This window comes from Homalodisca vitripennis, chromosome 4, assembly GCF_021130785.1.
Source record: "Homalodisca vitripennis isolate AUS2020 chromosome 4, UT_GWSS_2.1, whole genome shotgun sequence".
In the NCBI taxonomy this organism is placed as follows: Eukaryota; Metazoa; Arthropoda; class Insecta; order Hemiptera; family Cicadellidae; genus Homalodisca; species Homalodisca vitripennis.
Genome location: NC_060210.1, coordinates 7,893,400 through 7,911,155, shown reverse-complemented (window position 1 = coordinate 7,911,155; position 17,756 = coordinate 7,893,400). Strand labels below are relative to the sequence as shown.

Sequence of the window (17,756 nt, the reverse complement as noted above, 5' to 3'; positions counted from 1 at the left end):
AGCATGTGGAATTGTAAATTAAGGGAAGTGTCTACTTTAAAAGGGATTTTGTACATAATGCACAAATAAAAAACATTTAATGTTTGGCTTTTTATTGTAAGTGGTCTATTATTATACAGATCGTTAGAAGTCTTCAAATACACAATATCGTTAATTAACATTCTCACTGTTATACCATTATTTTGTTACACTCTATTGTTACGGGTTTGCTTGAATGAAACACTCGGCAAATATTGAATCAACTAAATATTCATTAATCTTACAAATAAATCTAAATATAATATCTACTTAAAACTAAGCTGGCTTTAAATAAACTATGTGTTTCAAACCTTACTAACTGCCACAAATTTATTCTGTCACAATTCACTATTGGCTAAATTGCCCATCTAATTACACACGAGTCTTTTAAACACTGACGCAGTCAATAATTATTAACATAAAATCATCCGTCACGGTCACGAGTATTACCTCTAATTCTGTCACTTCTAAAGTTCACTTCTGGGGAGCTCAACTCACCCGATGCATCTCTGCAGCTCCTTATAAGGTTATTAGTGCTTCCTGAACATTTATGTGGAGAAGTCCAAAAATAACTAGGCGAATGGAGATGGGTCACAGTGCCCACTCCCCGCTCACAATAGGAGAGGGGACCTGATCAAAAAAACTGTCCCAACCCACTGACCGCTCTCTTTCCAAGGACGCTATTCCCCCAATATCCCTTTGTATCGGAGGTTGGCCCATTTATCTGGAACATTCGCCCTCATTCTCGAAACAGTATTTTAATCAATTATGTATTATTGGTACAGACTTTAATGCATACGCAATATTATTATTAAAAACTTTGCAACTTTTTTGTGCGATGATTATTAATATAAAAAGGGTAGGCCCGTTTTTAGAGTCGCAAGTACTTTTAAATTAACGAAAGGTTTATTGTGATTATCAGGACCTGGAAGTGATAGTGGAGAGACTGCCCAACATCATGCACCTTTATCACCAGGTAACGACCAGTCCCCAGGTTTCCGACCATCTGTTGAGCTTCCGATGTGAGTTCTGGGGGTCCAAAATATGGCATCACCGCCTCGCCACCCTCTACTTGGCCAACCAGGTCATCACCTACATAATCGTGCACTGTGTGGAAATCACAACACACCAGGCCAACATCATCAAGTAAGTCTAAGGTGCTGGATGTAATCCCTCTGACTTGCACGTAAAGTCAGCCTCACTTCTATCTCAAAACATTTGATCAGAGAAGAGGCCAGTTTGGTTATAGCTGTCTGCCTATCGGGATTTCTAAAAGGTCTGTGAGAGGAAATGATAGAACAGTATATGGACAAACGTGGGCACAGTACAAAGCGAACATAATGTAAATAAATGTACTCCAGTAAAAGACATTACTTAAATCTGTGTTAGTATAGTACCTACAGGCTAAGATATCATCTTGAAATGTGTAGTCGTACATTTTCAAGAGTTTCTTCTTGAAGTTTTCCAGTTTACACCAAGTCAACAAATTGCTAATATTAAATTGCCCTCTTAAGATATTTCAGCCTCACATCTCCGAACAGAAGACTTGAAGATGAAGTGGATAATTTAGGTGATGAAAGTATTGGTGGGGTTCTTATCTCAGCAATACAATTTTTTTGTTAGTTTCTTAAGTTATATAGAGATTGCTTGACTCGTTATTTTAGAATTATTACGACGTAAAGTCAGGAAATTATTAATAGGCTTACTTGTTATATGTACCTACTTCAGTGTGCATGCTTAGTATATTTTTTCCGGATATTTATCATTGTTCAGTGATATAAGAAATCAGCAACACTACTTTCCGTGTCGACTGAATTGGGATGAAGCCAATATTATACATTGGGAACCTCTTTTCTTTAGAAAGTAATTAAGTATAGAGGCTTCGTGCATAAAATCAGAGGTCCAGCCAATCAGCCAATCATCAATCAAAATTAGGTAATGAAAACAAAAACTATCATCACAGTCATACCCAAATTTTCATGTTATTTGCCCTTACGAATGATCAAATAAATAAAGATTACTCATAACAATTTTGTCAAAGGCTTCTCTAAATTTCAAAAAGAGTAACATAACTGATTTGTGCGGCAGCATCAGGCTCCCATGTTATAAAATGGTGACTATTGATGAACTTGCCAATATTAAAATGGACAACTGATAATTTTACTTTTTCTGCACATGGTCAAAAGATAGTAGCCGTTCCCCACATCTTCCAAACCAATACACCTTTAGAGATTTTTCCACACAGGGCATGGACAGATGCAACAACGAAAGCCTCATTTGGCTCATCCTCATACCTTTAGAATAAACTGCTATAGTCGTACTTGTCAAGAAATTGGGAAAGGCATGCCTAAAAAATGTTTAATTTTATATTTTTCTATACTCCTGGTATTCATTTAAGTATCTTTGACATTAGTCACTCCATTAAATTAGTTTTGTGTAATATTCTTCAGGCTATGGCACAATTTATGATTTGTTTCTTTTGGTGGCAAATTAGGCAACTCAACTCTTTTCAGTAATTTACAAGAATATTGAAATCTCTACAGACCCTTTATTTAGATTTTAAGTGATCCAATAATAATTTCAGATAGTCAACTTGTGCCCATACCTATATGCTTATAATGTTGTACTTTACACAATTATGATTAATATGGTTTGTTTGCAGATTGGTTACCTTCTTTAATGAGTTGCTCAACCTAAACCTCACCTCCAAGCCCAGAGGCATCACTGTTGTTAAAAACACCTGCCCTTCACTTCTGCAGCCCTTTCGGCGTTTTTCTATCACCAAAATACTTCAAGTGAGAATTTACTCTGTTATTGATGGGGTTTTTCATCGTATAAAGCAAATGAAGTTTATGGTATTAATATCAAAATAAAGTTGTATAGGCATGTTAATTTATACAAGTCTACTTATAATAATTAGTTTATCTAATAAAAATTACCTCATGAATACGGTATGAAGTGGCCGTAGGATCTTTGTTAATTGCCATAAAAGTAAGCTTCCTCATACCGCATGCAAATTCCATACTTTTTTAAAGAGATTGTATTCTGTCCGCCCTCATGGGCCACTGGCCTGTCGACGATCTTATCAAGAATAAGGGGGAGAGTCGATTCAGTAAAATGTTGATGGTACTGATAAAAAGTGCAATGGTCACAGACAGGTTTGAACCTGCACTATCTCTAACTCAGACCCAAAGTCCAACGTTTTAGACCGCTCGGCCATCGGCACATGTTCAAGTGAAGAGATAAGTTTAAAGTGACAGCACACGTCTGTTGCAAGACTGGAGTGGAAGGAGGATCGTCTTTATCTTCCCTTATATCTGGAATCTAAATCAACTCTTACTGAGCCCATCGAATTGGTCTTTATAATTTGATAACAATTCCAAGCTAATCCTCGAGAGCGTTTCGTATTTTACAATAATGGCGTGAAGCACATGAATTTATCAATTGTAATGAATATATCAAATACATGAAATAATCAAGAATAAAATTGAATAGGCGTAGATTATTTTCATTCCTCCATCTTTAGTCGTCGTATAAAGAATTATTGCCAGTTTGTTGTATAATATTTGTGATCAGATTTACAATCAAACTAGACCCATTCGATTGTTTAAGGAACTCAAAACAGAACTAAATTACATTGAATCCACCCTTCTCGCCATAGCTGTATTGTGTGTAAAATCTCACAAATACAAATACGAAAGTGCCGTTTTGTTTGTTTGTTTTGTTTTCATGCGTAAACTATTCCACCGATTGTACTGAAATTTTACATGGACATTCTTATACGGTTTATGGGAAGAATATAGGCCTGTTCTTATTTAGACATTCTCTCCGGGCTAAACCCCACTGGTCTTTAAAGTAGCGAAATATCTCATCTTCTAAGTTGTGAAATATGAATTGGTAGAGCCCAACGAATTATAATAATGGAACGCGCTCTGGGCCAGAGAAACCGAGCCAAAATCCTGAGCTGCGTTCCGAGTCTGCAAGCGCTGGAAATGGGCAAGAACGCACTCCGCCCATATGGCAGGCATTATAGTAATGATCTAACATCACTTTAAAACGCCTACTAGACTTAATACAATTGTTATATACTACAATTTATTTATTATTACAAATTTTAGTAGCTGCTTGTTACCGTGGATTTTTATTTTTAGTTAAAAAACTGATTTATGTACAATATAAAAATAACTAAAATGTTGACTTTTATTTTTCTTACAAAGTCGGAAACAAAGATTACAGGCATTAAAATATTTCCCAGATGAAAAAACAACTTTTTTATTTACAGTATTTTATTCAAAGTAAACTACATAATATTTACAAACATGACGCACTTAATCTACGTGTTAGAAAATAAAATTATTTTGAACAATTTTTGCCTTATTCCTAAGTTGGATTTTTTTATAATGTCAAAAGTTTTCTGTTTTTTTTTCTCGATGTGATGAGATATTATTTTAAAAAATAATTTGGTCATAGTTTTAATTAAAAATAGCTCGTGGCTTCCAGTGAATTCGTCATTAGTTAAATGCCTCTTGAAAACACTACCAGTAAATTAGTTACAAACTTTCAATGTCAATTTAGAAGTGGTCGCATTTTTTTGAGATAACTAGAGCAAATAACAATATTTTAAATACATCATCACTTGATCTACATTGGCATGGAGTACAGAACTCGGTGAGTTCTTGCCCACTTTAAGCGCCTGCAAATACATGGATACACCAGTAACGCACAGCTGTGTGCGACCGGAAAACACAACATGTGGCTTATGGGCAGTGCGTGTTCCAGTAGTATAGTTCGTTGGTAGAGCCTGCCAAATGTAATCAGCTGTTATGTATAAACATTGTTTATTATTTTCAGTTTGTTTACATTTATGGTGAGTAAACTGTCTAAAGAGTAACCATAATATTTCACGCCATTTTAGATTCTAGCGATTAGGTACAGTATAAGAACTAATTTACATTGAAAAATGTCATAAAATATAAGATGGTCAAAATTTGACTCCGAAGACTCCCTTAGAAGCAGTTCTCAAGAACTACGCTAGATGAAATCTCCCTAGCTGTTCTTTTGAACTAATGTACCAATTGCAGCTCTAAATGTTCTAAAGCATTACAAAACCTTTACTATGCATGATATAAAACTCATCTTAGTTCTCTTTTGACAGAAGTAGGCTTCTCTGATATGTGATATATTTTCTTGATAGGGAAACAAAACAAAATGAACTATGGAACAAAACATACTAAGAACGAAGTAAATGACAATGTCCATAATCATAAACTTACTGAAGTATTTTCTTGATCGAGAGAGAGGCAAAATCAGCTTTGGGACAAAAAATACTAAGACCGGAGTAAATGAAAATTTTTATCATATTTTCTTGATTGTGGAAAGAAGAAAAACTCAACATTGGCGTTGGAAATATAATTCACTCGAACCAGAAGTGCTCATACAGGTGGCAAACCTACGAAATTGCGTGAGAAGCCACAGGTAACTGCTAGTACCTTGTAAATTTTGGATCATTTTGTTTTGTAGATTATATTGATTTCCTCTTTAGTCCCAGATGTTCAGTGGTTATAAACAGTCTATAAGTTTTGTGTTTTGTCAGATCCTGGCACAATACAGAGCTGAGGAGTGTGGTCATCTACTGGTCAGTTTACTGTTGGATATCTACTACGACAATGGTCTGCCTCAAGATGATTATGACACAGAACCCCTGCTCACAGATGAGGATCTGCCTAGCTCTGACAACTCTAGCATGGAAATTTACAGGTGACAATCCAAAATTCTCAAAAAGCTATACTATATTCACTGAAGTTAACAAATTTTGTATTGGAAATTTCTTATTTTTTCAATTGATGGTGACCATTTTATCTGTAACTTCTGACTGAGTAAAATCAAAGACTAGTAATTATACCAGCTACAAAAAGGATTTGGTTACAGCTTTGATTATGTTAATTTCCATTTTCCCATAATCCATAATCCTCTATTTTCCTTTTCATTCTAGGCAATATTGAAACTTCTAAATTATAACTATTAAGAGGGGATAAATGTTACATTCGGTTAGTGCAGGTGATCTATGTTTTCAAACTTAAGTCTAAAATGGCCGAGCGTTAGCTAAGCCTATCATTCTGGTGGCTAACAAAATTTAATTTGTCTGTCTTTCCGCACGATATCTTGAAAATGAATTGACCCAAAGACTAGAAAGTTTGTATGAAGCTTCACTTCTATACAGGCAACATTGAGACCACTTATTATGCATGTCATGCTGTAGGATTTGACTGAGCGTTAGTAAAGACTTTTACATTTGTGTATAGTGTACATTTATTGTCAACAGAACACTCACACGCTAAATGACACCACCTCAGACTCCTCAACAGGGAGAGGTAGATTCCCAGTGTCCAGAGGTAGCCTGCACCAGGTGCTGGTAGGCTCTGACGTGGCATCGCTCGACACTCTGGTGTATAGTATACATTTATTGTCAACAGGACACTCACACGCTAAATAACACCACCTCAGGCTCCTCAACAGGGAGAGGCAGATTCCCAGTGTCCAGAGGTAGCCTGCACCAGGTGCTGCTAGGCTCTGACGTGGCATCGCTCGACACTCTGGTGTATAGTGTACATTTATTGTCAACAGGACACTCACACGCTAAATGACACCACCTCAGGCTCCTCAGCAGGGAGAGGCAGATTCCCAGTGTCCAGAGGTAGCCTGCACCAGGTGCTGCTAGGCTCTGACGTGGCATCGCTCGACACTCTGGTGTATAGTGTACATTTATTGTCAACAGGACACTCACACGCTAAATGACACCACCTCAGGCTCCTCAACAGGGAGAGGCAGATTCCCAGTGTCCAGAGGTAGCCTGCACCAGGTGCTGCTAGGCTCTGACGTGGCATCGCTCGACACTCTGGTGTATAGTGTACATTTATTGTCAACAGGACACTCACACGCTAAATGACACCACCTCAGGCTCCTCAACAGGGAGAGGCAGATTCCCAGTGTCCAGAGGTAGCCTGCACCAGGTGCTGCTAGGCTCTGACGTGGCATCGCTCGACACTCTGGTGTATAGTGTACATTTATTGTCAACAGGACACTCACACGCTAAATGACACCACCTCAGGCTCCTCAACAGGGAGAGGCAGATTCCCAGTGTCCAGAGGTAGCCTGCACCAGGTGCTGCTAGGCTCTGACGTGGCATCGCTCGACACTCTGGTGTATAGTGTACATTTATTGTCAACAGGACACTCACCACCTCAGGCTCCTCAGATACCTGCACCAGGCATCGGTCGACACTCTGGTGTATAGTGTACATTTATTGTCAACAGGACACTCACACGCTAAATGACACCACCTCAGGCTCCTCAGCAGGGAGAGGCAGATTCCCAGTGTCCAGAGGTAGCCTGCACCAGGTGCTGCTAGGCTCTGACGTGGCATCGCTCGACACTGGTGTATAGTGTACATTTATTGTCAACAGGACACTCACACGCTACATGACACCACCTCAGGCTCCTCAGCAGGGAGAGGCAGATTCCCAGTGTCCAGAGGTAGCCTGCACAGGTGCTGCTAGGCTCTGACGTGGCATCGCTCGACACTCTGGTGTATAGTGTACATTTATTGTCAACAGAACACTCACACGCTAAATGACACCACCTCAGGCTCCTCAACAGGGAGAGGTAGATTCCCAGTGTCCAGAGGTAGCCTGCACCAGGTGCTGCTAGGCTCTGACGTGGCATCGCTCGACACTCTGGTGTATAGTGTACATTTATTGTCAACAGGACACTCACACGCTAAATGACACCACCTCAGGCTCCTCAACAGGGAGAGGCAGATTCCCAGTGTCCAGAGGTAGCCTGCACCAGGTGCTGCTAGGCTCTGACGTGGCATCGCTCGACACTCTGGTGTATAGTGTACATTTATTGTCAACAGGACACTCACACGCTAAATGACACCACCTCAGGCTCCTCAGCAGGGAGAGGCAGATTCCCAGTGTCCAGAGGTAGCCTGCACCAGGTGCTGCTAGGCTCTGACGTGGCATCGCTCGACACTCTGGTGTATAGTGTACATTTATTGTCAACAGGACACTCACACGCTAAATGACACCACCTCAGGCTCCTCAGCAGGGAGAGGCAGATTCCCAGTGTCCAGAGGTAGCCTGCAGCCAGGTGCTGCTAGGCTCTGACGTGGCATTGCTCGACACTCTGGTGTATACTGTACATTTATTGTCAACAGGACACTCACACGCTACATGACACCACCTCAGGCTCCTCAGCAGGGAGAGGCAGATTCCCAGTGTCCAGAGGTAGCCTGCAGCCAGGTGCTGCTAGGCTCTGACGTGGCATTGCTCGACACTCTGGTGTATGCTGAAGACAGAAGACTCACGCCTCTGCTCACCACCATCTCACGGACAGCTCCGAGTCTTCTGGGACCTTGTGCTATCAAACATTCCAAGCATACTGGTAACTTTACCCCACAATGATATTTCAGTTAATAAAACAAGAAACTTTTTCTATAGCATTCAAATGTTTTTTTATTTTAATACGCTGATATTAGTAGACATATAAATGTGTTAGGCCTAATTGAGATCACTTAATATAGACCTGAAAGTAAAGGGGTTTACTAAATGTATTATATTTAGTCTAATATTGTACAGTACTTTGACACAATACCTGTAGCAGATTTTAAGTGTAATGTCCATTACGATCACTTAGTCACAAGATCACTCTTTATAGACCAGCAGTGGAGTTGTTAAAACTTTCACATTTTTTGACACAATATTACAGTCAGGGCCGTTCTCAGCTTTGGCGGGCTCCAGGAAAAGATATTCAGTTGGGCCCCGACACGTACTAAGGCCCGTCCCTTCAGAGGGTCTGTGCCCTGGTAAAATTGTCGAAAAAGCCAAGTCTGATGACGGGTCCGTTTTACGCTTATATCGATAGTGTAAAGGTGTGCTCCAGATGTAATATTACGCATCGTTATATTGTTCCTGTCTTATTCTGTTGTCTGCAATAATATTGCACAAGAAGTATTTCTATGAGTGTTTGCACCTTGGTGATTTCGGTAAGTCTCACATTGCAGACAGCTACTGCGTGTTGCAAGTCACCCGTCCTTCAGTATTTGATAGTTTTATTTCTAGTGTTTATTGTACCATTGGAATATACAACCCACAAATAGTCAATTTGCTTGTTTGTGTGATGATGGCATGGACATAGATAGTGAAAATAACTTGGAAGTGAACTAAATATGAAAAATAACAAAAATGTAAAAGAAATACACTACAAATAATTTTTTACACACACACACACACACACACCTTTTTTAACTCAAAAAACCTGTCTCTTTGAAAAAGCAAAATATTCTGCAGCAAAGCAACATAATTTTAGGGGTAAACATCCTACACCAAAGAAATTGTCTGTTTTCTACTTTTTTTCAGCCAATCTTTAACTGATCCTTCTAAAACAATTACAGTACAAGTGTTTATTTAAAATAAATTAGTTTGAGAATATTATTTAAAGAAACAGTCATTCTGTTAGTAGCTTGGTTGTCAATGACTTATTTAATTTCTCTGCACATTTTCCAATAAATTGTATGCGTGTGTTAACTTGAAAATATTCCATTAATGTTATTGGTAATGTAAGAATTAAAAAAATAGACAAATTATTCTTTATTGAGTAGTGTTTTTTCTACTGATTTTTACAATAATCTGGATTAAAGGTAGTCGTTTTCATGATTTTGAGATAGTAGATATTAAAAAATGGCCAATTTGAATTCAGTTAAATTGTTGTGATGAAATGTAAAATGCAGTACCTACATTAATGTATAAAAAAGTAGTCAAATTTGTTACATCTATAGTATTTACGCAATAATTTACTTTTTTTCTGTAAAAAGAATATAATTTTTAAGAAGAAATTTCTGTATTAACAAAGTATCTGATATTTTGTTTTGCCCTGCTAGATCTTTAAGTGGTTATGGCCAACATTTAAAAAACTTAATGAACGTGTTCCCAGGAGACCTGAAGGTGCGCAAGCGTGTGCGCCATAAGGTACTGGAGTACTACTCACAGGTGCTGTGGGGCGAGGTGGGTTCCTACCTAGACCACGTGTTGCTGTGGTGGGGGTTGCGACCCCTAGGCACTCAAACTGGCCACCACTTCCGTAACTGGCTTCAAAACTTCCTCAGCACAGGTCTGACTCAGCCATATACTATCGGAGAGACAAATGCAAATCATTTTGTTGTCATTTACTTATGTGATAAAGCTCGGTTTGCAACATTTATCGTATTTGATAAAACTAGAATAGCACATATCAAGTCTCTATCCTCATCTTCAGGTGTAAAAAAACTTAAGCGAGAAAAATTAACAACCGATCAAAGCAGTCATATGAACTAGCCCACATTAGATCAAATCATATTTGTAAAATCAAGGAAGTTCAAACTGGTAAGAATATGCCTAAAACATGTAACTACAAAACCAGGTGTACTACACAATACGTGCTACACGCACAAGAAATGGTGAGAGACTTAGCAAAAAATAATGATATTCACCTATCATAATTTTAAAAATTCATGGAAGTGATTATAAAATCACTATGGCCTTGCTGTTGTCTGTCGCAGTGACAGTGCCAGATATAATGAAGCCAGGACTGCACAGCCTCCTAGATTCCCTCTGCTGTCACGTACTGTCCACTTCCTGGGACCAGATGTTCAGGCAGGCACTGGTAGCTGCGGGAACTCAGCACAGTAGACATGTGGTGCATGACATTGGTGAGGTACGGGATCACTTTTAGTTTGTATGTTCCTTTTAAGTGAACACTTACAATGTGGTACCACCATGAGTCAATACAATGGCTATCATGGAGATGTGTGTGGATTTATCAGCCATAGCCATACATACAGATGTGTTATCTTTTGTGATATATAACGACAGCAAATGCCAGAAATTCTACTACCATTCCAAATCATTCATCATCAATAACAAGCCTTAATCAAAGAAGTACCTTAATATAACTGTTAATTTCTCGATAGTTTTATACAATGGTCCCTAATACAAGTGCTTTACCAAATTTATTTAATGTTCATATTTTATACTCCAATAAAATATTAATAAAATATCACAACCTACAATTCTATAAATATTATCATTAAAAAGTTAAGAAATATTGAATAAAATGCATTTAAAGCCATGATAGAGAGACTATGACTATATCTTAGGACAGTGTGACTTTGGTGAATTTTCGGCTTGTAAGTCTAATAATTATTTATTTATTTAAGTTTTCAGCAGGACCTTTTCATTTATTGAGTTTTTTTTATATTTTTAAACACAAATAAATCTTATGTTTGTGGTCTAAACAGAAAGCTCTTTATAACACTTCGATGATGACTTTACAGACTAACAATACATAAAAGTGGTTTGAATCATATCTGCATGTGACTGAATTCCTTTCAAAAGACAAATATAATGATATCAACAAATAAAATGAAGGAACATTTATTTTTAAATTTGTGTAAAAGTGTATTAGGATTGGCCAAATGGCGTTAAAATCTGGGTCTCACAACAGTTCTTTAGAATATGGTGTGATATGCAATATTCATTACACATAGGAAGAAATTTTGGTAAATTTGGGGAAGGAACTTCATTAGTATCTCTGGAATAAGGATCCTCTGAAGGTGTGCTTATTCAACACATGGACATGGTGCTGTATTAGAATTCCCCAGTTTCAAGGAGTTGCTTATTTAGCAGATCAACATGGTTACTGCATTGAATTAGCACCCTGTTTTGTGATGTGAAACTGAAATAAATTCATATTTGTAATAGCCATGGACCTGTGATTACAGACAAAATTATGGTACTTTACAATGTAAAACTGTTTTAAGTAACTGACAATGGAACATGTTGTGACATCTATATAAAAACCAATTTGGAATTGTTAGACAGGGTGGATATTTTTTCAAATAAAAACATGCACAAGTGGGTAATGTGCATATGTCCAAGGAGTGCTAAAACAGTGCATCACAGTGACGTGTATAGAAAATTATTTTGGGGGCTGACACACTTGGTGGTTCAGGAAGTTTAAAATACCCTCCAAAATAGGGGCTTAGGATTTTTTGAGCTTTAAGACCTCATATAAGTGTTTTAGCTTAAAACATACTACAGGGTGCAATTTTAATCTTTGTTTTTCGAAATTCCAGGAGGTGCTTGAACCCTTATACTCTTTAAAATGTGATTTTTCCTTATCTTACCAATCAAAAGTATCTTTTTAAGGTAGGTATTCGATTATTTAGTATTCATATTGAAGTACAGTAATCAATGTGTTCATTCTTTCTAGTTACTAGGTTTTAAGTACTTTTAGTAATGTGAGTTCTCTAGATATGTTGATATAATTACTTAGATTAGTTCTTTCTGTACAGGGAACATATACAGGACAGCTGTTCTCAGACTTGTTCTCTGACCTGGTATTCCTCAGCAATAGCTGTGAAGGTCCCAACTGGACGATACAAGACTTGGAGGAGCTGCCTGTGGTGGAGCAGATCCCCATCCTCCACAGACTGGACCATTCAGTACACACGGTCGCTCTCTGGGTGGAGAGTCGGGCCAGGCAGCTCAGTAACCCCTGGAACATGGAACAGTTCTTCCGTGTCACCCAATCCGATATCAACTCCTGCCTACTGGTGCTCTCACAGCTCAAGGTCAGTGACCTTCCTCTTTCCTCTGCTTCCTTGTGAGTTTCTTGTGGAAACGTGTTTATAACTTTTGGTTATTTCCAGTTCGCCAACCAGGTGGACATACTGAATACGGAGAGCAGTGTACACGTTGTCGTCTGCGTGAAAATGCGTGCCAAACTCATCTCTGAAGTGAAGGCCAACATTGATAAGCTTCAGGTAAGTAAGGATGGGACTATATCAGTAAAAAAATAAAAAATCATCTTGGAAAACATGTCGCTAGGTTCAGTATCAGAATAATTTAAATATTCCTTTTGTCATACGCAGTGCATAAAACTAATGAGTGTTTATAAATTTATGTTTGTAAAGGCCACTGAACTATAATAGACCAAAAGTATGGTCCCTTATTCATAGCTATACTGATTAGCTATAAAATTGTTTATCTAAAAGTCATTACTTTTTTTAAAACAAATGCCCAATATTAAGGTAATTATTTAAAACATGGTTGAATACTAATTAAAATATACAAAATATTTCCATACAACACTCAAAAATTTAATAAATGACAACAAAAGACATAGACCTACTACATATGTACACCACAATGATCACCCTGCAGCAGACACACATCACAACTTAAGTTAGGATAGTCTAAAATGTTTCAATTAAGCCTAAATTTTCATTGTTTTTCTCAATTTTCATATTTTTGCTGATTACTGAGATAGAGCAACTGCTCGGAAGAGCTCAAATTGGAAGTTCAGCAGACCACAATAGTCAGTCTGCAACTGACGTACATCACAACTTAAGTTAGAAAAGCATAAAATGATTCAATTAAGCCTAAAAGTTTAACAGACAATTTGTTAGAAAAATCATCTGGTACCGAATGGTCCAGTCTGTGGAGGATGGCGATCTGCTCTATCACAGATAGTTTTCTACACATAACGTAGTTATGGTAGGAAGTGTTGATTCAACTGAATTTTGAGTTTAGCTCCAGTTTACCTTCCTTTTATTGCAGCCTCTGGTATCTGACACTGTCTCAATTCTCTGTGTATTACAGAAAATGTCTACTACTTGTGTGGACATCCTAGCTGCTGTATGTCGCACAGTCAGTCTGGCCAACCTACACATGATGTATCCAGACCCTGAGTACTGGAAGCAGAGACTAGACGAGATCCCTCAATTTGCCAGCAACTATGTGGAAGATTACTTAGGTAAAATGTTATCAACTATATATATAAAACAATTTTCATTTGTGTTGCTTTTTGATTTTTCTTATTCTAAATACAGTGGCAAGTTAATGGTTACATCATTATCGGTTTTATTTACTCCTGAATCCAAGTGTTTGAAACTTGGTGAGATTGCTGTAGTTCCACTATGAAGACAACTACCACGTATATTTGTTCATGTGAACCATCCTGGAGTAATTTTATTTCTAGTAGCTATTGTAACATGGAAATATCTGACTCACAAATAGATGATTAGCTGTAGTTTTCATTTAAACAAAGCTAGATTAAACAATGGCAGACAAACAGTGTGTGGCTCCTTTAATGTAACATAGGAAAAGAAGAGGGCCAAGTATTAACCCTTGTGGAACTCCAACATAATGATATACTGGTGCCCTTACTGAAGTGATCGAATTTTCTGGATCTAAGTTAGTTCCACAAACTGTAATCTATTGTACAAGTATGATATAAAGCAATTTAATGTTAATCCCCATTAACCTATTAAACCACATATTTTGAAGCTTTAATAGTATGTGACACACTATCCAATGCTTTCGATAGGTCCATAAAAATACCAGTCACTTTTCATGCCCACCTACTAAATCATTTATAAATTCAATAAATTTAATAGCAGCAGCGATTGTTGTAAAAATCATACTGGACATCTTCAAATAAATTATTCTTATCTAGGTAAGTAAGTAATCTATTATGAATTGCCTCCCATACATTTTGGAAATAGTTGGCAATAGTGACACTGGTCTGAAGTTAGATATTGTTTTAGTGTCTCGTGGAAATTATATTCTTATTAATTAACATATCAACATATATTCTTTAGATTAAAATGAATTCTCCAGGTTAGCTTAATATACTAGATATTACTATGTACTATTACTATAACACTAGACCTGACAGTCATTACCTAACTGTATAATAAAGTGCAATTCCTAACAGACCACTTAAGTTTAAGAACTAAAAAGTAATTTATCACTCATTTAACTTTTAAGAATTTCTAAATTAGGTACGTATTGGGTTCATATTTTATATGTTGATCAGAAGCTGGAATCTTGCTTTTACAAATCTTATCCACTATTAAAGGTAAAGAGTTAAAGTTTAATGACCACAACCTCACTGTTACAGAAGAAGTATTGCGGCCCGTGCTGCTAGCCACAACTCATCTGCCACTCAGCGTGCAACAACGCGTCAACGGGATGGTGCTCAACATAATGTGCGAGGCCTGGCTCGACCACATTTACGCTCATCAGATCAAGTTTAGGTACAGTGATAAACATCATCTGTTATTTCCTTGTCTACAAGTTATGGCTAGAACAACTCAGTCTGGAGCCATAACCCCTTTTATATTTATTTTTGTCAACAATTTTTACACAATTCCTTTCAAAATACTCTTTTTCACAATGCGTACACTATTTCATACAAATTTTTCCACTGTGATATGAATTTGTGGTGGGAGAACCGAATAGTTTTTTAATATGGCCCGGGTATTCACCTCAAAATGAATTCAAATTTTGACATGAATACAATTTCTTTGGAAAAATAAAATTCAAACATACAGTATTCATTCATTTGGATTAATAGTGTTAAAATAAAATATTCAAGATCTGTATTAGTATTTATATACTAATATAAGTATTCATTTGAAAGTTTCTTCAACTATGAAAAGAATAATTAATGGAAGATTCATAATTTGTAATAAGTAATTAACAATTTTTAAACTTGACAAAATGTATATAAAAAAACAAATGTATATAAAAAAAATGTATATTTAAATAATAAATACATTTGTTAACAATACAGACAAAAATGAATGTTTATTTCATGTTGCTGTGTAAAAACAAAATATGATTGAGGTTTTTGGCTTCAATCTATTTATACAGTCATTGGTGACAAAACCTGCAATAGAAAAGAATCTTTCAGATGGGACTGAAGTAGCAAATAAACAAATATTTTTTCCAAAGTTTATAAATCATGAAGTTTATACATGTTAGTAGAAGGCACAAAAAGTCAAAGGATTTAATGGCAGGGAAATTCCTAACCGACCAAGAAACAATGGATTACTGGAAGGAAGTATAAGACAAGACTAGACTTGTCCATTAGATATACTTAATGCAGATAAAGTATTTGAATACAAGGGTGCTTTTGAATACACTGTATTCAATTCTTTTAAGTATTCAATTCTCCCATCACTAATATGAACCACTGGGAATCATCTGTAGATAGGATGTTCATTTTACTTCAGCTGTCATTGTTAAGCCAGTTTTAAAATAGTTCCTTTCAATACTAACTGATTTTATGGAAAAAAATAGTCTCTCTTGGTGGACTCTATTTCCGTAATACGTGAATAACTGTAGGTAGCTTTTTTTAGGTACCGGAAACTGTTTGTTTAATATATATTTTATATACCGTTTTAGATATAATCAAACAATCTTGGAATACAAATTGTATTTATTATAAATGTATACTTTATTTTAGAAAAACTATTAAACTGTTGTTAATAAACACATATAATTTTTGTATTAATAATGTAAAATTTTATTATTAATTAAATGCAAACAAGTTTTAAAAATCAAATGAAGAAATAGTGGTAAAATATTAATGATTTTTACTCCACTTACGTATAATAATATTTACTGTAAAAATGTCACATGTTTATACAGCTAAACAAATAAAAGTAATATTTTTGTGCACAAGCAATAAAAGTAACAAAAATTATGCCATGACTTTTGGAAAGTTAAAGTAGTATCAAAGAAATCTACTAGATAAACTCTTTGTTTGAAATGTGTCACAATAAAACGTATCATATCCGGCTTAATGTGATGAAAAGTAGGCTGGATGTAAAGTTGCAATGTAAAGAAATTAAGTTATTTATAAAATGCACTACCGATGTTACGGTTTACTTTCGAAGGTACATGGAATTGTGAAAATGTTGAATACTGCACTAGAACTCTTCCCCATGAAATTGTATGAATTTATGATGCAGTAAACGTTAATTCTATGTGAAAATATAAAACTAAACTAACACACTGGATACTTTTTAGTTTTTGTGGTTATATATGTAAAATAACACAATTCAAAAAGGTATAAATACAAATTTATTTAAAAAAATTAAAAAAGTAGTAATGTACACAGTTAAAATTTACAATATTTAAGATTCAGATCTTAATTTATTCAAAAAGAAACAATCTCACCATTTGGGTCAGCAATGATATCACAGTTTCTCATCCCACTCCCAACATGATCCACAGGTCATGTGGGAGAAAGTGATCTACGAGTAGCTTGACTGTGTAGCATTTTTTACAGTAATGCTTACATGGTAATGCAAAATATTTTATCGTTTGTCATGAGGCTGAATATCAGAAGTCGCAGATATCACAGGACTACATTTGGGAATAATGGATGATTTGAAAGGACATAGGAATTTCAGACATTCTCTTTTACTATGTCAAAAAAATTTAGAAATAAGGTTAAGAATAGCCAAAATATAGCAACTCGCTACATTAAATTTTAACAGCAGAGCAAGTTGCGCACCAAAAATCCAAGCACAGAACTCCAATTCCACACTGGTAATAATAGTCCAAACTATTTTACTGCAAAGTACCAGATGCACAATACAACACTCCTTGCACAAACCAGACAAGGTGGGAGACTGGAGAGATAATCAATATCAGCACTTTCTGTGGTATCAAATCATCTGAAACAAAGAGAACAGAAAGGCTATGTATGGGAGGTGGAATGTGATACACTACACAACACTCCTCGCAAATACTAGACAAGGTGAGAGACTGGAGAGATAATCAATATAAGCACTTTCTGTGGTATCAAATCATCTGAAACAAAGAGAACAGAAAGGCTATGTAT

At 36.3% G+C, this 17,756-nt stretch overlaps 1 protein-coding gene across 1 annotated transcript in view; it reads left to right on the top strand.

The window, feature by feature from the left end:
- The window catches only part of LOC124358919 (coiled-coil domain-containing protein 142), a 43,102-nt gene that overhangs the window by 22,840 nt on the left and 2,506 nt on the right, over window positions 1-17,756 (top strand). Inside the window, exons 3-12 of the mRNA XM_046811175.1 lie at window positions 941-1,164; window positions 2,681-2,813; window positions 5,612-5,775; window positions 8,236-8,462; window positions 10,011-10,187; window positions 10,615-10,769; window positions 12,409-12,687; window positions 12,766-12,879; window positions 13,718-13,871; window positions 15,021-15,156. Coding sequence (XP_046667131.1) covers window positions 941-1,164; window positions 2,681-2,813; window positions 5,612-5,775; window positions 8,236-8,462; window positions 10,011-10,187; window positions 10,615-10,769; window positions 12,409-12,687; window positions 12,766-12,879; window positions 13,718-13,871; window positions 15,021-15,156 — 1,763 coding nt within the window. The remainder of the gene's footprint in view (window positions 1-940; window positions 1,165-2,680; window positions 2,814-5,611; window positions 5,776-8,235; window positions 8,463-10,010; window positions 10,188-10,614; window positions 10,770-12,408; window positions 12,688-12,765; window positions 12,880-13,717; window positions 13,872-15,020; window positions 15,157-17,756) is intronic.